Source organism: Myotis nattereri, assembly GCF_964212035.1.
Source record: "Myotis nattereri genome assembly, chromosome: 2".
NCBI lineage: Eukaryota > Metazoa > Chordata > Mammalia > Chiroptera > Vespertilionidae > Myotis > Myotis nattereri.
The window spans coordinates 139,445,167-139,468,571 of NC_138076.1; the positions used below are offsets into that span (position 1 = coordinate 139,445,167).

The 23,405-nt window shown below is 34.7% G+C and overlaps 1 protein-coding gene across 2 annotated transcripts in view; it reads right to left on the reverse strand.

Moving 5' to 3' along the window:
* PTPRQ (protein tyrosine phosphatase receptor type Q) overlaps positions 1–23,405 on the reverse strand; it is a gene marked incomplete at both ends in the record, with an annotated part of 267,149 nt that overhangs the window by 2,787 nt on the left and 240,957 nt on the right. For both annotated transcript variants that reach the window (XM_081083373.1, XM_081083372.1), the window contains 6 exons: positions 3,631–3,766; positions 7,381–7,529; positions 8,313–8,438; positions 8,631–8,765; positions 15,462–15,538; positions 20,494–20,584. In XM_081083373.1, coding sequence (XP_080939499.1) covers positions 3,631–3,766; positions 7,381–7,529; positions 8,313–8,438; positions 8,631–8,765; positions 15,462–15,538; positions 20,494–20,584 — 714 coding nt within the window. The remainder of the gene's footprint in view (positions 1–3,630; positions 3,767–7,380; positions 7,530–8,312; positions 8,439–8,630; positions 8,766–15,461; positions 15,539–20,493; positions 20,585–23,405) is intronic.

Here is a 23,405-nt window from a genome sequence, read left to right on the forward strand (position 1 = left end):
ATCTCGGGATATTATATCACAGCAGAGTATTCTTTCAGAAAGTCCTTTCAAATCTCTTGGGGCTGCTGGGCACTGTTTTAGACAATGAAAGATAAAGCTCTCTCCTGGGTCTGGGCCATGCCCTTCTGGGGTCTTTTTGTTCAGTATTTTGCCCAGGTTCCCGCTCCCCACTCCTGCTCACAGCTACTGTAATATGTGCTGACATGAGGATTCTTCATAGGAACTGAAATTACTCCCAAGTGCAATAGAAGAAAGTAAAAAACCACTCTTCTGCAAGGCAATGCTGGTTTGTAAGGACTGGAGCCAAGGTGTGGTCATTTTCTTTCTTTTTCCCTTCCTCCCTTCCTCTCTTCCTCCCTTCCTCCCTTCCTTGCTTTCCCTCCCTCCCTCTTTCCCTCCCTCCCTCCCTCCCTCCCTCCCTCCCTCTTTTCTCTCTCTCTCTCTCTCTCTCTCTCTCTCTCTCTCTCTCTCTCTCTCTCTCAGGGAAAGGACAGTAAGGAGTAAAACCCCCAGGGAATAAAATTGGGTGAGAGAGAGCTTCAGGCTTCCAGCTTGGGACACAGCAGAGCCTTGTCACATTGACTGCATGCTGGGCAGTGACCGCATGCTTGATGTTTTAGATACTGTCTCTTATTTAATACTGACAACAAAATCGTGAAAAAATAACATGGCTATTTTACAAAAGAAAATGATCTCAGAAGGGTTAATTACACAAGGTCCCAGAGCCAGCAATTAGTGGGGCTGGATTCTGAACTCAGTTCTCCAACTCCAAGACTCATGCTCCTTCCGTTCCACTACCCGACTGCCGCATTTTGCTCTAGCTGGTTAAACAAGCATGTATGAAGATTATAGCATGCATCGAGTACTGACCTGTGTGAACTTATTAACAGGTATTTTTGAACAGACTATTTAAAAAGTTCAGTTCTACAAATTTGTAGAGTATGGCAAAAAATTTTTCAGCTTTTATTATTTGAAGATTTACTCTGGCCTCTAGAAGAATACAATATCCCCATCTGTCCCACCCTCTATTCTATTCAAGAGAGCCAACCAATCTTGATCAATGTCAACAGCAGTGATGACCAGTGAACGGGTGTGCACCCAAGCACCTGGGAGGGAAATCAGCTTTCTATTTATCCTTATTGTTAACTAAAAATATGAAAAAATTTGAAGTTTCATAATGGCTAATAGTTGGACTGATATTGGCACTCTTATAAGTCCCCTGGATAAGAATCAGATACATAATTTGCAAGGCCCAATGCAAAATGAGAAGGTGTGTTCTCTTCCTCAAAAGTTATTAAAGATTTCAAGATAGTGACAGCAAACATTAAAACAGGCGCAAGGCCCTTTTGAGCACTGGGGATCTAGAGACTGCGCAGGTTTGCATATCTGTGATGCCAACCCTGATCACAAGTCACCTTCCATTTCTGAAGTATCCTGAGAGAAGGGTAACATCACTCACTTGTTCTCTTTCAGCATATCAAGGAATGGATATGGATTACATTACTTAGTTTTACATAACCATCAAAGAATTGATGTAGCTTAAAAAGATTCCTACAAAGAGACTGTAGATATTTAGCATGCAAGCTCAGATGAATGACAAAATAATGGCAGGGGTGATATTTTTTGTACTCCTAGAGCAATCCTCTTGTGGTGAGCTAGATTATTTTTAAAAAATTAGAAATAGCCCTAACCCGTTTGGCTCAGTGGATACATTGTCAGCCTATGGAAGGGTCATGGTTCAATTTCCAGTCAGGGCATGTCTCATGCCTTGAGTTGCTGGCTCAATCCCCAGTAGGGGGCATGCAGGAGGCAGCCAATCAATGATTCTCTCATCTTTGATGTTCTATCTCTCTCTCCCTCTCCCTTCCCCTCTGGAATCAATAAAAATATATTTTAAAAAATAAAAAATCAGAAATAATTTAAAATATGCATTTATAAATTAAGTGAAATTAGCCTGTCCTAAGTATATATTTTATATTTTAAAAATACCTAATGATAAAATGAAACCCTCACAATTAGCAAGACTTTCAAAATATTATTAATCTGTCTTATCTTTTTTATTTCGTATTTTGTATATGTTTAATAATTTGCATAATTGTACAAGTACATTTTAAAAACAAATGCCTATGTATTGGAGTTGAATGCTCAAGCACTTTTTGCTGAAAGGGATGTGGAGTCCAAGAAGGTTGGATGTCTCTGGTCTAGAGCAACATCTTGCTAAGAACATTAATGTTTCATGACATGGCATTATAAGTCCTCAGGTCAAAAAGGGCTTAAGGATTCCACAATCATATAAGTTTAGAAAATGTTGCCCACAAAGGTTCTGCATTTGCAATTTTCAATGTGCATTAGTATAGAGGCTCTAAGAAATTCTAAGAGTCAGTTTAACTTCTTTCTCTAACTTATTTTAGCAAAGAACCTGTTTTCTTACACTTTTAAAAACTGATGCCACTCATGTTTTCTAGGGTGTACCTTGGAAAATACTGTTAGAACAGATCTTTATATTGACTGTGAGAAAATCTCTACTGGGAGAGCGTACAAATTCCAATCCAAAGATACAGATAGGGACATCTTGTATATTATGGCTTGGTTTGGCATTTGGCTCTGACAGTTATGAAGAGTATAAACTCGGAATATCACTTAACTACCTGGAACATCTGCTTCCCTATTTGTAAAGCAGAGCCAATAATACCTGGTCTGATGATTATTTTTATTGGACTACAAATAAAGGATTAAATAAGTTAACACATGCAGGAATCTAGTATAGCATAACCCACCAGACACTCCATAGAGGGTTTGTAGTCTCATTACCATTATAGTATGTGATTTTTTTCTTTTTTTGTTGTTTGTTTCTTTTTTCTCATCCAAGGGTATTTTTTCTATTGAGTTTTTTAGAGAGAGTGGAGGGAGGGAGGGGGAGAGAGAGAGAGAGAGAGAAATATTAATGTGAGAGAGACACATCGATTGGTTGCCTCCAGGACAGGGGATCTGAACCTGTGTCCTTGACTGGGAATTGAACCCGAGACCTTCTGGGGCACAGGCCGATATTCTAACCACTGAGAAACTCTGGCCAGAGCAGTATGTGATGTTTTTTAATGATGAAAAATCTGTATATTGTAGAAATATTTTTTACTTCCAAATCAAAACGACAAACAAAAATTCCCAGGTAATATATACTATAATAAATGTTATTGGTATTAATATGCAATAGGAACAAATATGGACAAGTGAAATACATAGAACCTCAAAAGTCAATATTTTAAACGTTTTCCCTATTATAACTAAGCATGTTTACAAAGGCGATTGATTTGATCATTTTCTAAGCTCCCCAAATTTGAGAAATGTTAAAACAAGTCAATTTTACAAATTATTTTGTACACGCCTGTAAGTATAAACAAGTTATGATGAGCAGTCAGCTAACATTCTTGAAGGATGATTGTGGCAATTGGGCTTCAGTCCTCCTATAATCTCCATCTGCCGCCCTCCCCCCAAGGATGTTTATGATGCAGGAAAAGAGAGTGTCTGCTACGCAAAGACAGTTTCAAGTCCATGTCCAACCACATTGCTGCCACTAAGATCCTCCCTTGTAGAAATTCTAGAGCTGACACCTCACACAGTTTTGGGTCTTACCAGGTTCTGTACCATGCACATTCTTTCACTTCTCAGTTCAGCTACTAGTCCATATATGTCCACAAAATCATGATCATTTATATGCTGTGTTAAATGGTCCAGAGCAATAAAAACTCCCGTTCTTCCAACTCCAGCACTGCAGCAAGAGTGAAATTACATAAAAATTATTCAGTAAAAAGTGGTTCATGCGTATGGTGATGAAGAAAATAAGTTATGATAGTAATACATTCTAAACAGTTTTTTTTTTAATTTGAAGGTCGATATTTTGGGAGTTTCTTTGGATTGATATTGTTATCAAGAGTGTTTAGATAGGGCAAGATGATTATTATTAATACCAAATATTTGAGTTATTTTTTTAAAGGAACACTCCTTCTCCTTTCATAGTATTTTATAGGTTGTAGTTGAAGTATGCAAAATATTTTGAAAAGTTGTTGAAAATTCTTAACACCCCAAACTCTGTATTAAACATATTTTGGGTTACCAGTAGAAATGCTAAACATTCAGCCATATAGCATTTCCTCTGTATGATATTGAAACAATTTTTTTCCTGTAGAATTTTATTTACTTCCTATGAATAATAAAATTGAGAAGCTATTTCCTTTTAAAAGTTAATTAAATACCCAATACAGGTATGTGCTCCATAGAAACTATTATGTGATATACCTGCAAAGATTTATTCAGAAACTCCCATTATAAAAGACAATGGGTATTTAAGTAGTTAATATTTGCAGTAAATATTAAAAATGAAAAAGACATTTTAAAGGCTACCTAGTCTTATGAATGTAACTTTAAACAACATGAAACTGCCATTTTTATAGGTAAGAAAAAGTCGATTTACTGTGATTTGTCCTAAGGAATAGGAGCATTACAACATAAATCTGACACATATAAACATGCCTGAGTAGGGTAATCAATCATTGCATCATTCAATATATTTTGAGTGTCAGACACTGTCCTAGGCATCTGGAGTGTAACAGTGAAAAATACAAAGTTCCTCACATATAAAGCTTGTACTCTAGAGGAAAGACTATAGTGTTACACAAACAGACATGCATAGTATGTATAGGCTATAATAGATGTTATGACGATACTTAAATCAGGTTAAAGAGATGGAGGGTGATAGGGTAGGATAGGGTCATCAGAGAAAGCTTCTCTGATAACGTAACATTTGAAAAGAAACTCGGATAAGGTTAGGGAGGGCACCATGTGGGCATATGGGAGAGGAGCATGGCAGCTGGAGGGAGTGGAAGAACAGATCTGAGTGGCAGGATGTTCTATGTGTTCAAAGAGCAAGGAGATCATGGTGAAGAGAGTGGAGTGGGGAGGTGATGGGCCGGGTCAGAGCTAGCTGTAGGCTGGTATGTGGAATGTGAGAGGAAGAGGGGAGTCAAGGATGAGTCCAGAGTTTCTGGACCAAGCAGAGTGGACTTACTGTTTTCAAAGTTGGGAAGGAGGAGAAGAAGTGAGATGGGAAATTGAATCAAGTGTTCACTTTTGGACATATTTAATTTTCAGAATTTTGTGGTCATTCATGATGTCATATTGAACTGAAAGTTGAGGTAAGAAGTCAGAGTTGGAGATAATAACTTAGTAGGTTTAACATGATATTTAAAAATGATTATTAACATAATCCTACTTTTCTGTGATCTTTTATTTATTTAAATCACAAAGGAGAAGACTCTACTGTTTTTGAGGCTTCAAGAGAGGAGGTGTCAGTGGCTGTGTATATGGAAGATACAGAGAAGGTGAGGCAACTATCCATTAAAGATTTTAATCATTAATGATGCCAGTTTAAAATAAATCACTACATTTAGAAGCAAACTGTTGTGTCATTTATACTATATACTACTTTGTTAAAAATATTATGTATATGGAGGGATAATATAATTGGTAAGGTAAGAATGAGACTTTCATATCTTGTTCTATATGCTTTTTAAACATAAACATTGTTCAGATATTTTATCAAGAGAAAGCATTCATGTAATAAATATAAATTTATAAAAATAGGACATATTAAGAGAATTACATACAAAAAAGATGAGTTGGAACTACGATCTTCAGACATTATCATTAATGAATGAATGTTCATTTGTGTTTTAAGCTAAAATAAAATAATATTTTAAAATTGGCAAAAAGAGCAAGCATTTATGTATTACTCTTATAACTTGTTTTTATTTTTTTAAAAGAGAAGTATTTTATAAATATATTTTTATTGATTTCAGAGAGGAAGGGAGAGGGAGAGAGAGAGAGAAACATCAATGATGAGAGAGAATCATTGATTGGCTGCCTCCTGCATGCCCCATACTGGGGATTGAGCCTGCAACCTGGGCATGTGCCCTTGACCGGAATCGAACCCGGGACCCTTCAGTCTGGAGGCCAACACTCTATCCACTGTGCCAAACCAACGAGGGCTCTCTTATAATTTAAAATCCAGAATATTCCTGGGAAAAGTTGATCATTTAAATTACAGATTGAGTTTTTTCCTCTAAAAAAACTGGATGAATTATTATTTTCTTATTTAACTACACTAATTATAATATATACCCATTTGAAAAATTACTAATAAACTAAATGTTAGAATTATTATGATTAATAATAAACTTATTATTATAACAAACTTTAAAATTATTATAATAGCCAACTTATTAATTATTACGATTAATTAATGTATCCAAAATATATTTCTAAGTAAAATGTTTTATTGTGGTAAGTGATACAGAACATAAAATTTACCATTTTAACCATTTTGCAGTGCATAATTCAGTGCCGTTAAGCACGCTGACACTGTTGTACAATCATCACCACTGTCCACTTTCAGAAATTTTTCATCACCCCAAACAAAAGCTCTGTACCCATTAAACAATAACTCCTCATACCTCTCTCCCCGCAAGTCCCTGGTAACTATCATTCTTTCTGTCTATATTAATTTAGCTATTCTAGGTATCTTATGTAAGTGGAATCATAAAACAGTATATCATCCACTTTTTCTCTAATCTCCAAACTCCAATTGTTGAAGACACTCAAGTTGAAATTGATTTAGATATATCATGTTAGAAAACAAAAATTGTATCAATCTGTCCAGAAACACTCTGAATACTATACAACCTTAAGTTTTATTTCTAAGAGTATTAAATACTAATATAAATAATGAAGGGGAAAAAAATCTCAATTTATACTCATATTCATTAACCATGTTCAGAGGCTCAGGTCAAAGGAAAACATTTGAATAGCTAAAACTTTGTAGAAATTTGGAATTATACTTGGGTGGTCACTTAAGTTGATCTTCAATTTCTTTTAATTGTCCTCTGTAATATCCATCTAGAAATTTGTTTTTTGAAGAAATGTTTAAATTACAATAGTATACTAATATCTGTTGAAATAATAAAAGATAAGGTGTTTATTCATAAGATCTTATTCATACACACAAACACACATACATTAATGATGGGCTATCATTTTTAATTTTTAAAAGGCCTATAAAGGTAAAATCCAGGCAAGAATCCAGGAAAAGTTCTATACTGGTATATATGTCTTTTAGACATATTTTATTTCTGCCATGTGAACTTTTTATAAAGCCACATCTTTATTTATTATAGCCAGTAAAATATCTGAAAAGTAAAAGCTGGAATGAATCTACATTAACTTCTGCCAGAAAAATAATCAATGGTATCATGATAATGAAAGACCACATTGAGTTTAAAGACTATTTATAGTGTCTCATATAAGGTTCTAATAATATATCTTTCTTACCTGCAGTGAACAATCATAGGTGTGGTGTCATGAGCTCGACTTGCTCGAACCAACTTCACAAAGTGAATTAATGGAGTACTGTTTTCAGGAACCCCATGCTCAGGCCAAGCAGTAAAGTTACACTGTCGGACAGTCATGCAATCCCCATGCTAAACAAAGTGACAGATTTAAGAAGCATGACACAATCATTTAAGTACATAATGAAGGCTGAGAGAGCTGTCTTTTGAAAGTGATCTTTTAAAAATGACTGTTTACCAAACAGAAAAAGTGTGTTTTTATTTTTCCTGTAAGAAAGGTCTTTTACTGCTGCTACCATAAAGAAAATTGCCTTTAGTATGAATAAAAACAATAAGAAAACCTGCAAAGAGATGATAACATATTGATATTCAAATGTAGTATAACTTTCTGTAGCATTGTAAAAGTAGATTTTGAAACAATTTTTGACCCCCAAACTTACATAAACACTTTCACCAATTATTCAAAATACAGATATTGGGTGTCTGATAATGTCAGAAAGTACAAAGATCCTTATATTATTTTCTGTGTATATAGACACTTCTATAGACTAATAAAGAGAGATCCCACACTCTCACATCTGTACTGAATGTAGATAGAGATGAGTGATTTGGGAAATTCTTGGTTTAAATAAAATATTAAACCTCGTAATCTAGTTCTTCCTTCCTTTCCCCCCGTTGTCTACCTAAGAATTTGATGCTAACTGGTTAATATAAACTTTAACCATGTGATTTGGAATTCAGACACAGTGACATAGATATTGAAGTTAGATGACAATTCAAAACTTCTGTTTGAGACACAATGGGAAAGCATTGTTGACTATACAGGTATCATTGCAAGGCATAGTTATAAGAATTCATTTTACAAATTTAGAGCATTCATATTTGCTATCATGTTCCTGCCCCGCCATTTTTTACCCTTTCAATTTTCAGATCCCTGATGGTCCAATCTATTTGAACATCCTCCATTAGCTTTGTGATCACTATGTCTCCAAACACTGTAACTGGTTTGTTGTCCTCTGGCCAATACTGATGGCATCTGATCTGTATTCAGAGAAAATCACCATCAGAAGAACCACTGTTATATGGATATGTATCACGGTTATTGCTACTTAGTTAAAATCGCCTTATAGATAGCCAAGTTATGGATGATTTGCAGTATTAGCTGAAATTGTCACACATACATTAACACAATTGTAAAATAATATTTTGTGAAAAGATTTTAAAAAAACTTACCCGCCCTTTTTCAAAACACTGTGTTAGCATTACCAATGTTTTTGCTCTGGTTTCCCAAACCATTCTCCAAAAATCCCCAACTGTTCCCGGTAATGGACCTTGAGTAGCAATAAATTCATTTGGACATAAGTAACCCTAGAAGGACATAAATACAACATCGCATCAGCATTTACATATATATGTATGTGTGTGTATATATATGTAAACAGATAATAGGGTTTCTTTTGTTCGTTTTTTACTACATATGTCTCCTCCCCTCCCCCCCCGCATTGACCTCTCCCTGGCCACTCCCACTCCCAGAACATGCCCTCATCCCCCTACTGTCTGTGTCCATTGGTTATACTCATATGCATGCATACCGGTCCTTTGGTTGATCTCTTAACCCCCTGCCTCCCCAGCCTTCCCTCTGAGGTTTGATGGTCTGTTCGATGCTTCTCTGTCTCTGGATCTGTTTTTGTTCATCAGTTTATGTTGTTCATTGTATTCCACAATGAGTGAGATCATGTGGTATTTATCTTGCTCTGACTGGCTTATTTCACTTAGCATAATGCTCTCCAGGTCCATCCATGCTGTTGCAAATGATAAGAACTCCTTCTTTTTTACAGCAGCATAGTATTCCATTGTGTAGATGTACCACAGTTTTGTAATACACTCATCTACTGATGGGCACTTAGGCTGTTTCCAAATCTTAGCTATTGTGAATTGTGCTACGAACATAGGGGTGCATATATCTGTTTGATTGGTATTTCTGATTTCTTGGGATATATTCCTAGAAGTTGGATTACTGAGTCAAATGGGAGTTCCATTTTTAATTTTTTGAGGAAACTCCATACTGTTTTCCACAGTGGCTGCACCAGTCTGCATTAGTTATTGAGCAGTATATGAAAAATATACTAGTTGTAAAATAGTTTAATATTTTAAAATATTGTACAGTTTGAATGCTAAATAATATTAGATACTCAAAATGTCCAACACCTAATTTTAATCTCACAATGTGATATATTAAACAAACTAACTGTTCTTGAATTTATTTCTAACTTTTCAAAAAAACATGGACTAAATAAAAAAGAAACAGCAATAATGTTGACCTTAATCAAATGCTTACTTTATGCCAGAAAATATACTAAGCAATTTTTAGTAAATATTTTAATTAACTTATTTCTTCCAAAACCCTTGTGAATAAGTACTATTATTATCCTCATTTTATAAATGGTGATACTGAAGCTTAGAAATGTGAGTTTGCTCAAGGTCTCACAGTTGGTGAGTCCAGAGCCAGTACGCTTACCCACTCCACTGTTTCTGTCATATATTCATGGGTTTTACAGAAATTTTCATTCTCTTCCTCTAAGAAATTACGTATCTACTTAAATTGTGGTGTTAGTGTTTATTCTCTAGAGCTCAGAACCAAGAGTAATGTTGGTTACAGATACAGAGAACAGGCGGATGGTTGCCAGAGGGAAGGCAGTTTGGAGGACTGGATGAAAAAGGTTATGGGATTGAGAAGTACAGATTAGTAGTTACAAAATAGTCATGGGGATATAAAGTATGGCATAGGAAACATAGCTAATAATGTAATAACTATGTATGGTGCCAGGTGGGTACTGGGAATATCAGGTGGAACCCATAAAGATATGGTTGTTTAACCACTGTGCTGTACACCTGACACTAATACAAAATAATATTGCATATAAATTGCAATGGAAAAAAATAGAAAATAAATAAAAATGAAGGAAAGAAAAGAGTAATGTAGGTAATATGAAGTTTTATTTAGCTAATACAAGACCACAGATTTTTTTAAAATATATTTTTTTATTGATTTCAGAGAGTAAGAAAGAGGGAGAGAGAGACATAGGAACATCATGATGTGAGAGAATCATTGATTGGCTGCCTCCTGCACACCCTATACTGGGGATCAAGCCAGAAATCTAGGCATGTGCCCTGACCAGGAATCAAACCATGACCTCCTGGTTCACAGGTTGACGCTTAACCACTAAGCCATGCCGGCTGGACATATGACCAGAGATTTGCTTCAACTTTATTTTGACAGCTCTTCTACATTTTATTGTACTAAACCCTGGTCCATTCACCTGGAATGTAGGCATGCAACTTGTGCCATATCTGCGGATTTTTCTTACAAAGGTACTGTGTAAATAAAAAGGTAATAATGGAATCATATCTATTCCAAACATCAAAATATTTAAAGAAATAGGAATAAAAGAAAAAAATTATTTTTAAATTGGAATTATCTTAGTAGTCAGAGAATAAAGCATTATATAAGAATAATACAGATTTTTAATTTCAAGTAATTTATTTTACTTGAAAGAATAATGAGGCACTTTAGGTGATTTCCCTAAATCTCAATGCTAGCTGTTGACAGTCTCTGGGTAAAACTTTGAGTCTCTTAAATACATTAATTGTTAAAGCATTTCTGTTTTTCCCATCTCAGCTGAAGTAAACATGACTGTTCAATTATTTTACATTTTAAGAGTTTGGAGTTATTTTTAAGACTGAAAAAGCAATATATATTTAGTATACAATGTTTGGAAAACTCAGAAAAGTATATATAATAGAATGAGGAATTCACCTACAATCCCATTATCCAGAATAAAAAAACCACTAATATTTTCATCAATTTATTCACAGTTTTTTTAATATGCACATTCCTGCATTCAAATAATATTGATGAATGCCTACTATGTGCCAGGCACTATTCTAGGAGCTGACAATTCATCACTGACAAAAGACACTAAAATTCCTAACCTCATTTATCTTGTATTCTAGTTAGGGGAAATAGACATTAAGCCTATTAATAAGTTTACTAAATAACAAGATATATAGAAGTTTTAATAGTGATCCATGCTATGAGTGATGGCTTTTGGAAAATAGGGTGTTCAGAAAACACTCAATGGTAACAGCTTAGAAGAGACTTAAAGAAGAAAGAGAGTAAGCCCTACATTACTGGGGTGGGAGGAAGCGTGCCACACAGAAAAAAAGTCACGTGTAACAATATTAAAGGAGAGATGTGTCTGGATTGTTCTATGAACAGCAAGTGGCTGGAGTGGAGTTCATGAGGGGGGACAGTATTAGCTGATGGCATCAGAAAGAACAGGGAATGGAGGGTGAGGATGTTTTTAGGTCCTTTGTTTTTTACTATGAATGATACAGAAAGCAGTTGAAAATTTATAAACATACAGAGTGTATGGTTTAACAGTTTCACTCTGGTTGCTGTAAGAAGACTAGCCTATAGGGGGTTAAAGGTGGAAAGAGAAAGAATCGTTAGAAGGTTATTACAAGGAACAAACCAAAGGGGTAGCTGAGTGATAGCAATGGGGATGGTGAGAAGTGATGAGATCTGGATATATCTTGAAGACAGAGCCGGCAGAATTTGTGTGATGGGATGTTGGGTACAAGAAAAATAAAGGAATCAATAATAATTCAAAAGGAAGATGGGGAAGACTTCAGGATGAGCAGATTTGAAGGGAAAATTAGGAGTTCATTATGAACATATTAAACTGGAAGCTCCTAGCAGATATTCAAGTGTAATGAAGGCAATTGGGTATAAGAGTTTGGAATTGAGGAAGAAGTTTAAGCTAAAATATGCATACATTTGAAAATAATTAGCATACAGATCTTACATAAAATCATGAGAATGGAAATTACCATGGAAATGAGTTTGGAAAGGAACTAAATTCAAAGATTGGGCTGTAGATAACTTCAATGTTTGGTAGTAGAGGAGATAAGAGAGAACCAATGAGACTGAGATAAAAGAATCAATAAGCTGTAGATGGGATATTGAGAAAACAGTGTTTATAAGCCAAAGGAAGAAGGTATTTCAATGGTGGGTATAATTAATTATAATTGACCAAGTTATAAAATACTAGAGGCTTGGTGCACGAAAATTGGTGCACTGGGGTGGGGGGAAAGGTGCCTCAGCCTGGCCTGCACCCTCTTGCAGTCCGGGAGCCCTCAGGGGATGTCCAACTGTGGCTTACCACTGCTGTGGACATCCTTAGCTCTCCCACCATCACTGCTGTGCTTGCCAGCCTTTAGCCTGGCTTGTGGCTGAGCAGCGCTCCCCTTGTGGGAGTGCATTGACCACCAGGGGGCAGCTCTTCCCCCCTCATCACGCTGCTGCTGCCACTGGTCACCACACCCCCATTGCCATTCCCTCCCTCTGCCCACTGGCACCCACCTTGGCTGGCCTGGCACCGCCTGCTCACCGGCCCCAACCCTGGTTGTTCTGCCATTCAGTCGATTTGCATGTTAGACTTTTATTATACAGGATTTCTCCTAGTTATTTGCATTTCACTTTTTCAAGGACTCAGTGTCCTTAAGTATTTTAATACTAGAGGCCCAGTGCATGAAATTCATGCATGGGGGGTGGGGAGGCTCAGCCCAGCCTGCACCCTCTCCATCCAGGACCCCTCAGAGGATGTCTGACTGCCAGGGATGGGACATAAACCGGCAGTCAAACATCTGGCAGTCGGACATCCTTCTCACAACCCTGGACTGCTGGCTCCTAATCACTCACCTGCCTGCCTGTCTGGTCGCCCCTAACTGCCCCTCCCCCACCATCCTGATCACCCCTCACTGCCCCCCTCTGCCGGTCTGGTCACCCCCAACTGCCCCTCTCTGCTGTCCTGGTTGTTTCTAGCTTCCCCCTCTGCCAGCCTAATTGCCCCCAACTGCCTCCCCCCACCAGCCTACTCACCCCTCACTGCCCCCCTGCCAGCCTAATCGCCCCCAACAACCCCCCTGCCAATCTGGTAACCCCCAACTGCACCCCCCCCCCCCGCCAGTCTGGTCACCCCCAACTGCCCCTCTCTGCTGGCCTGGTTGTCCCTAATTGCACCCCCTGCTGTCCTGGTCACCCTACGCAGCCTGCTCGTTCAGTCAATTGGTGGTCCCTCACTAACCCCCCTGCCAGCCTGGTAGTAGGCAGCCATCTTGTGAGGGTATGAGGGTTAATTTGCATATTACCTCTTTTTATATAGGATTCTATCAAAATGGGAACAATTTTAAGGGATGTTTTGCATCCTAACCTTTCATCATCCATCTCTAATTATGGTAAAAGTTATTCTCAAGTTAATGTAATTTCAGTCATCTTGTTGACAGGATAGATAATTTTGAGGGCTTGGGGCCCTCCGTTTGTCTCATTACATAATGTTCTTATTTTTGCTCTCTTGGAAACATCGCTGTCGCATTTGTATGCTTAGTGGCTGTTTACAGGCATGCTGTATACCTTTTTCTCCCCACCTCTGTCCCACAGCCCATTTTTTTTTTTTATCCTCATTCCAGGTTATGTTCAGAAAGTGGAAGGGGAGGAGAGGGGGGGGAGAGAAACATTGATATGAAAGAGAAAGATGGATTGGTTGCCTCCTGTACACGTCCAGATCAGGGATTGAACTCACAGCAACCTAGGTATGTGCCCTAACTCTATATCAAACCTGCAACCTTTTGGTACATGGGATGATGCTCCAACCAACCAAGGCACTTGGCAAGACATCCACGGTCCATCTTTCATAAAAATTTTCCAAACTCTTTGTGAGTCCATGTTCCAGGAGCACAATTCCAAAGAACAGCCAAAGGCAGAGGGATGAAGATATTGATAATTTAGGCTTTTATTATATCGGCTAGTGATTGTCAGCCAATATAGAAGTTAGAATGAATTGCCTCCCCAACAGAGTCTTGGGGGTAATGGGACATAGGACACTTATGTTTGATGTCAGGGAAGGGATTCAGCATCACATAAGCAAAGCCCCAGTGGGACCAAAGAGAATAGCAGGCCTGGGTGAGAAGATCTATGAATAAGAAAAGAATAAATGACTTATGTGAGTGAGCAGAAGAGGAAACCCTCAAGTATCTGTAAAGTCATCATGATGAAGATGGTTAGCCTTGCTATGTATTAGAACTGGAGCCAGTGGAAGGAAAATATGAACATATCTCGTTAAAGAAAAAAACTATACATTAGAGTTGTTCAGAAATAGAATCATCTGTCTTAGGAGAAATTAGACAAATCAGTGCCAAAGAGGCTAACATCTAATTGTCAGGAATTTTAAAGAAAGCATTCAAGGTGAATTGTTGAATGAACCACAAGGGCAGTTCTATTCTGAGACGTCATGGTTGTGTCAAGTGAAGGTCTTGGGTGCTTATGAGGTTCTTATGTACACATGATGGGGATGAGTTTTGACAAAAAAAAGAGCCATGGAGAATGAGAGGGAAAAAGAGATCTCTGGAACAATTTGGTTTCGTTCTGTTTTAATACAACTCAGCAAGCATTTATTATCTGTGATGTGTAAGACAGCCTATTAGGCATATCACAATTTCCCCCATGTTGGTTCATGTAAGATATGTTTATTGAATATATACAACAGAGTTTACATTCTACAAGTAGGTGAAGATAGAAAAAAGAACATGGCATCATGGTACCCTTGAAGGAGAGCAAATCTAGAAGGGAAGAAAAGCATAAGAGACTTTTATATTATATGGACAGGACTGTCCATTTGACTAATTTTTCTTTGAAAGAGAAACTGGCAGGCCTTGTATACAGAGAATACATTGAAAAAGCTTATGAAATAGTAAAAAGCAGATATATAACCTGAAGTTGTACTTCTGTCACTTATTAGTGAAATGATTGTTGGTAGGTTGAAATCTCTATTGGAAGCCTCCATTTCCCTCTCTATAACATGGGGGTATATAGTTGTAAGAAACTGGCACATCAAGATCCATAGAGATTATAATGAGTTTGTTGTTTTAAATAGTTAGAAAAGTAATATAATTTCAGTGTCTATGTTTTATAAAAATATAAAATATATAAAATTAACAACTTACAGAAACATAGCTGGCATTAATATAATCCGATCCTGGAATACTAGCATCAGCTATCAGCTTCACTCTGTTATTATTATCTAGAAAAAAAATGTAAGAAATCAGTACTAATTCCATTTTAACTTGCCACTACATTTTTACACTAAATGAAGTTCATGATATAACATTCAACATTACAGATGGGTATAAAAGTAAAGTAGAAGTTCCATTTTATCACATATTTTCACTACCTATAGACAATGACTATTAATATGTCCTTGCATATGTTTCCAGAGTTTTTTGTACATACTCATAGAAAATTAATCACAAACTGCTTTTTTCATTTACCTGTATCAATCCATATTAATGTAAACAATGATATCTAGCTCATTATTTTAAAAATCCATGTAGTATTTCATTGTTTGATTACATCATATTTAAAGGTTTGAATTAATGTCATTGTTTTATAAAATGCTGAATAAAGATAACTGAAGTTTTTGCATATATGTTGGAGTGTATTTATATATTACCAGCAGTAATATTCCCAAATCATAATGTGCATTTCAAATTTTGAAAGATAATCCCAAATTGGTAATTATACCAATTCATACTCTGAACAAAAATGTTCGAACAATTCTGTTTCCTCTTATTTTCACTACCACACATTATCAAACATTTTAATTTATGATCTTCTGACACAAATTGAAATCTCATATTTATTTTTATCCCCTTAATTATAATTAAAATTCGGCTTCTTTGCTTGTTTATTGGCCTTTTCTATTATTTCCTTTTCATACTATACTACTTTCCTATTAAAAATACTTTACTAAAAACAAAAGTTACATGTGTCCTATTGTATTATGTATTAAACTTTCCCCCTTTCTTGTTTGTCTTTTACTCTATCAATCTAGCTAGCTATCTTATCCTACATAAAATATATATTTTTTGTAATCCAATTTCTCATTTATTTTCATTATGTCTTCATTATAGCTGCTTTTATTATTCATGTGAAGGTGTTTGTCAACAATATTCCTATTTTCACAAATTAATTAATACTTTCTTCCGGAACTTTAATATGCTTTTTTTGCTTTTGTTTTAAGTATTTCAATCCATTGGGATTTATTTATTTATTTATTTATTTTACAGAATAAAGTAAAACCTATTCTTTATTGTTTGTTTGCTTGTTGCCATTTGAAACAACAAATAGACCCCATTTTTTAACATTCCTCCTTCCCCTTCTAATTCAAAATATTACTTTATTAATTCACTAGATTTCTCTATATTATTTACATCTATTTCTGGAGTACTTATTCTCTTCTATTAATTTATGTGATTATTCTTGATTTAATACCAAACTTTTAATTATTAGAATTTTTAAGATTTGGAAAATGTAAATAACTCCTATTACTTTTCTTCAAAATATTAGATTTTTTCCCCTGAAGATTTCTTTTTTACCAAGTTGGTAATATAATTACAATTTCCAGTACTAATTTTAAATAGACATGGGAATAATAAAAATAATATATTATTACTAATTAATTATTTTGAATGATTTTTTTAAACCTTAATGAGAAGACACTCAATACCAGAGGAAAAATGGGAAAATGAGTTTGGGTTTGAATTCCAGATGATCTGTCTACTATCCTCCTTTGTTACCTCAGCTATAATATGTAGCTATATTTATTTTGTAGAATCCTCTTGAGGAAAACTTACATAAAGCTTATGGTAAGCATTCAATATGTTTTTTCATATTCTTAAAACTTGAGCCCATGTTATATGTTAAAATGACATAGCCAGATTGTTAGTAACTAATGACTTGCACAATGGTTTTAAAGTTAGAGACGGGAAATGTTTAGCAGATCCATGCTGATGATTATGTTCCAAAGATTCTGAATTTGGTATGATCAAACTATTTTAATGACATGGTGGCTAGTCCTAACTAAGGAAGGTTTCTATTCACTCGATACGTCTGTTTGTAACTATCTGAGTCAACAACAAGTTAATTTTTTTATTCCTAGTGTTGGAACACTCCTGAAGGTCATGATGTTCTGTCAAGCAGAGATTTGCAAATCTCTTCTGCAAGTATTTGTGGCTAATTCTAGCATCTTAAAGCCCTGTAAGCTAATATCTTCTAAAATGCACTGTGATATTTGAAATTCTACTTCCTACATTACTCAAGGGAAACAATGCACTTCACTGATCTGGCTCAGGCTGAAATTCAGATTCTATTAAAATGAATTCATTCTCTACAGGAGAAAAAACATTTCTGTGGCTTTATGGCTTCTTTGCAAACATAATGGGTAAATATATTTAGTCTAAACTCATTTGCTTATTCTGTGTGTGTGTGAAGGGGTGGGTGGTGGATGTACTGGACATAGAGGTGGCTGTGAGTTTACCACTTGCCATTTAACCCAGGCTAGGAAAGTGATCTTGTTATTCCCAGACTATAGATCATAAGAGCCTATTCTTAAGTCTTAGTCACTCAGAAAGTTAGCATTTTTTTGTAAGATAAGCAACCTACTGATTATTTACAATCGTAAAAACATATTGAGTGTTTTTCCTGTTTCACTACTGGGCAAGTTGATTTACAGGATTATTTCATCTGATCCTCACAATAACCTTAAGAGATAGAAACCACAAATAATATGTCCAGTCACTAAAGTAGTTAGTGGGTAAATAGGATCACAACCCAGGGTATTCGATTAGAATCCATGAATTCTTAACTTATTTTTTTTATTACTATACAGAGGGTATGTGTTAGTTGAATTAAAAAATTATTCTAATAACATTCTGGGAAAATATAAAATTTTACCTAACAAAATTATTTCTTATAGGACCTCCAACTCTTTAAGACAGTGGTTCTCAGCCTGTGGGTCGTGACCCCTTTGGGGATCGAACGACCCTTTCACAGGGGTCGCCTAAGACCATCCTGCATATAAGATATTTACATTATGATTCATAACAGTAGCAACATTACAGTTATGAAGTAGCAACAAAAATAATTTTATGGTTGGGTCACAACATGAGGAACTGTATTTAAAGGGCCAGAAGGTTGAGAACCACTGCTTTAGGAGGACAGTTAAGAAAAGGGTTTCCCCATACAAATCCATAGATATAGATGTAATATATTATTTGAAAAAGTTCCATAGGTTTTTAGTACTGAAATTAAGAAGAAAGAAGAAAACAACTGGATATTATCCATTTGACTCTAGCAAAGAAAAAAAGAAAGCATGAACTTTCCATTCTAATATTCCAGAACATCATTAATTTACAACATAAGTCCATCACTAACAATTATTTTTTTTTGTCATAGCCTCAGAAATCAAGAGTTGGAATAATCATGTGCCTCAGTTCTTCTTGTTCTAAGGTTGTTTATTTAGTCCCATCAACCATCCTTATTCTCATTTTATCCTATAAGTAATAAGTTAGTACTGTCTGGCTATTTCATAGCTATGATGTGAATCCAGATAATAATGCAGTGAAATCTTAATAATAAAAGATTGAAATATCACATTTAAAATATCTAACAAATTTTTACATATTTAAATTAAATATTCTTTGATGCTTGACAACTAATCAGACATATTTGATTTACTTATTTTACATATACTGACATATAATAAATCCATTCAGCCAACTATATAATTATAAACAAATATTAAATATTACATAGTAACTGTCCTTCAATCAAACTATAGTATTTATTTTCACAGAATATCACTGAGTGTGCATGAACTAGATAGTCTGGAAGAAATTTAGGTACAGATGAGTATAAAAATGTAATTTCTATAACTCTTAAACTTATGATGCATCCAACCCAAGTTAACTCTCTTAAAGGGAAGGCCAAAGGGCCTGTTCAGAAAGGTTATATCATAAAAGTTTGGAGATGTAAAACATTTCTTATTTTCTATAAGGTCTTATTTGTCAACTGCTCTTAAAGTCATTTACTTACGATTTGTTTTTTTCCAGAAAGGATTTTAGGATTAAAGTTATTTGTATTTTCATCCTATTCTAATTCTTGGGAATTAGCAGATTCCATTAGATTACTACCTCCTATATCATGTTTCCTTAAATTTTTTATTTCATGTCTCAGTTATCCTCTAGTTCTAGAATATCAGAATTTGGCCCATTTCTCCCTATCCATATACTTTGTGACTTTACATTCTGTGACTGTGTCCTTCTCTAAGTCCATGTCTTTTTAGACAGAAAAGTTCAGTTTTTAAGTAAGGAATCTTCCCCAATATAGCTTTGAAAAGGCATAACACAAAGAGAAAAATTATATTTACTTTAAAATGAAGAATATTTTAAAACTTTAGATTTTAAAAAAAATTGACAATATTTAAAAACATCACAAGTGGCACTTTTTATTTCACAATATAAAGGGTATTAAATTAGAATATAGATAGCAGAAACATGTTCAAAAATACAACATCATATATATAGCTATTATTAACAGAAGTATGTTATGTTTTTTTTCTTTAATTCTTAAAGCAATACATGTTTTGTTTTTCTTATTGATTGAAAAACAAAACCATTTTTAGTATGGTAAGGCACAGTTCAGCCTTATTTGTAAAACCAATCCTGGTAAGCATAAATGTACATTAACTTTATTCAATATATTTGGTTCTCAATGAATATTTTGCAATGCATTTTTTATATTCCATAAGAAAACAACGCAATTCTCTTAAGGGAAACTAATGCACAAAGTTGCACGTGAACTTTCTCTTTTTATTTGAAAACTATGTTGGTAGGAAGATGTTAGAGAGTTTTGTTACTTGGGTTAAATTACAAAGCTGAAAAACTATTAGGTCTACAGTTTCTTGCACCTGCATTGAGTGAACCTTGTGTGACAAGCTGCAAACCATGTATGTTAACTTTAATAAAATTAACAAAGCAAAAATGCTATAATTTGAAAGTTGCTGCTAATAAAACACATTATTATAATTTAATTAATATGCAATAAAATATATTTAAGAAATGAAAAAAAGCTAAGATGCATTTTGTGGTCATGTTAAAGTATTTCACAGCTAAAACCAGAGGTGGTAAGAGCACATACATGGTTTTATGTTTGGAAAGCGGTTTTTTGCTCGGTTCCAAGGCAGATCGGCGTCAGTTGAAGAAAGATCCTGAAGAAATTTTGGTAATTCCTGTGGAATGAAGTCATTGCACAGTTTACATTGATGTCAAAGGTAAACAAGAAATTCCACTTAGTAAAAGAGCATTCCTTTTTCTAAACTCTTTTATATTTAAATTGAAAACTCTCCTCAGAACTGTAGAAACAAGGTATAATTAACCTTAATGAACTTACATAAACTTTCACTGAAAATATCCTGAATAAAAGTGGTCAGTTGGGCTATTGCTCTCTGGTATAATTTCTTTATACTTTGGGAAGGTCTAAGATGTGGCAACCATGTTAGTATCCCTTTCCCATATTTTCTTAGTGGTTTTATTATATATACATATAATATTATTTAATATTTTAATGTCTACTTAGGAGGGGAAAGGAGGCCAGTGATTTATTTTTTGTTTTTTCTCCTCAGGCAGTGTGATTTCATGCCTAGTAATTGGTACAACACTGGTCAGTTTGAGAAAATGCCAAAGGTCAATTCCTGCTTTCTGAAGGCATTGCTAAATCGAGAGTAGAATAAAAAGGTGCGATTAAGAATGATCAGACACAGATGAAGGGTCAGGAAGATCTATTATTGACATTTTGGTGAAAAGTCATGATATCATCTATTCATCATTAAGAAAGTTGGTGCTAAAAAAGTATTCATTATTGTGTTGAGCTGACATTTACATTTTCGAAATTTATAATTTTTCATTTTAGAAATGTCTCAACTTGCCAAATTCCTTAAAAGCTACTAAAATATTTGTTTTTACAATTCATTCAACATCATTGTAAATTATTTATTTTAATTGAATAATTCTCCCTCCCACCTTATTTTATCTCAGAAAGAAAATCTGGACAGTCTTATGCAGGTGTGTAAGTGTTAGAGCATAGGGACAGTGTAAACATCTGAATTCTGGGGTGTTGGCATCAGAGGCTTAGAATAAAAAAAGAGGGATCCTGTAGCTTCCATGTGTCACAGCTTTGGGAGCATATTTGAAAGAGACAAAGAACTATGTGGGAGAGGGGAGAAGAAAAGTGAATTGGAAATTACCTGAAAACTGGTACTTCTGTAATTATTTCACATAAAAATGTCCACTTATAGACTGAAATGACTGGCCTTGATAATCAATACACAATTACCAGGCTGACTGTTTGGATAGTAATGTTACACTTGATGGCCTCAACCGTCCTCCCTACTGTTAGCTCTTTCTTCTACTGTTTCCTCTTTTCAGTGGGATCACAGTTGGACCGTTTTGCATCCTTATGCTCTTGCATTCATTCCCTCTCTCTGGAATACCTTTTTCCCTTCATGTACTCATTGGATTTCTGTCCGAAATTCATCTCAAAGGTCACCTTTTTGTGAAGTCTTTTCTGACTGCTATCCTAACAGAGTTTATCCTCATTTCTTAATGAATATCTCTGTCATGATACAGTGCCTCTGTAATCTTAAATACATCTCTGCAGTTATCATAATATGACCTTCTTTCTGTAGGAATAAGTGTCATAATATCTAACACTTGTGCCAGCCACTATTCTTAGTATTACACATGTTCAATCATTTTAGTCTTCACAACTCAATGAGGTAGATGCTAACATTTTATAGATGAGGACAACAAAGCACAGAGAGTTTAAGTGATTTGCCCAAGGTCACTCAGATATTAAATATGGAATTGATATATATCAAAGTGCCAAATACAATGCCTGTCATATGATATGAGCTTATAAATATTTAAAGTATAATACGTGAATATAACCTGAAGTTTTTTCAAATATATGCATCAAAGATGCATTTGTTTATTAAAACAGAATTTTGCTTTAACAAACTTAATACAGCATTAGGACAAAAACATTAAAACAAATCCCTTTCATATATATACATATAGATATATTTATATAACATATACACAAAACCTATGTATTTATAAAAAAACGCTCCAAGTTCTTAAAACCATGATCTCCAAAAGAACTAAACTAGAAAGTTTCTCAGTATAATATATGTGAAAAAGTTATTGCTAATAAAACTTTTCATCTACTCAGTCATGCATAATGTAATTATATTCGCTTCTATTCTAGTGAAATTACACTTTCGCTTCTGAAAAATTGAGAGTTCCTGCTGTGTAAATGCTAAAAAGAGTTTTATGGTACCACCGATTTTGTTAAGTCCAGACCAATATTACTTAAGAAGCATAACCAAAAAGCTGTAGGAAATACCATTAATCTTCTCACATTTTTTGTTATTATTCCCTGAGAGGCTGAAATATTATAATGCTGAATCATTCAAGCCAATTGTTCAATTCTTTGTTTCATAAGTTCACACACTATATGAATTTCATGAAAAAACAGTTTTGGTGACATTTAGAAATCTGCTTTATTTTCATAATACAAAATAATCATCTAAGTTAGGAAAGATGCTTACAAGTCTTAAAATAACATGTAGATCTGATATCTACCTTTCATTTTAAAATAGCTTCAATTTTATAGCTATATAAAATGCTAAAAGCAACAAAACTATTCTTAACTTTTAAATAGTTTTTAGGTGACAAGTTCTTTACTAACTTTCCATAACATGAGACAGTATTATTTTCATAGTAACTTAAAAATAGGCCTTGTAAAACATGGACATTCCTTATCTATTTTTTATTTTTGGACAGTTCTATAAATAACATTATTTGTGTAATCTCTGGACACATCAACTTCTGCTCTCAGGTTCACCTATACCACAATCATAAACTAAGCTGGCAAATATAAATTGGAATTATTTAGTTTCTATATTTTAAATAATTACTTAAATATAAACTGCATTTATGGCATAACCCAAGCCCCATACTCAAACAAAAAGTAATGAATACAAGTGCTAT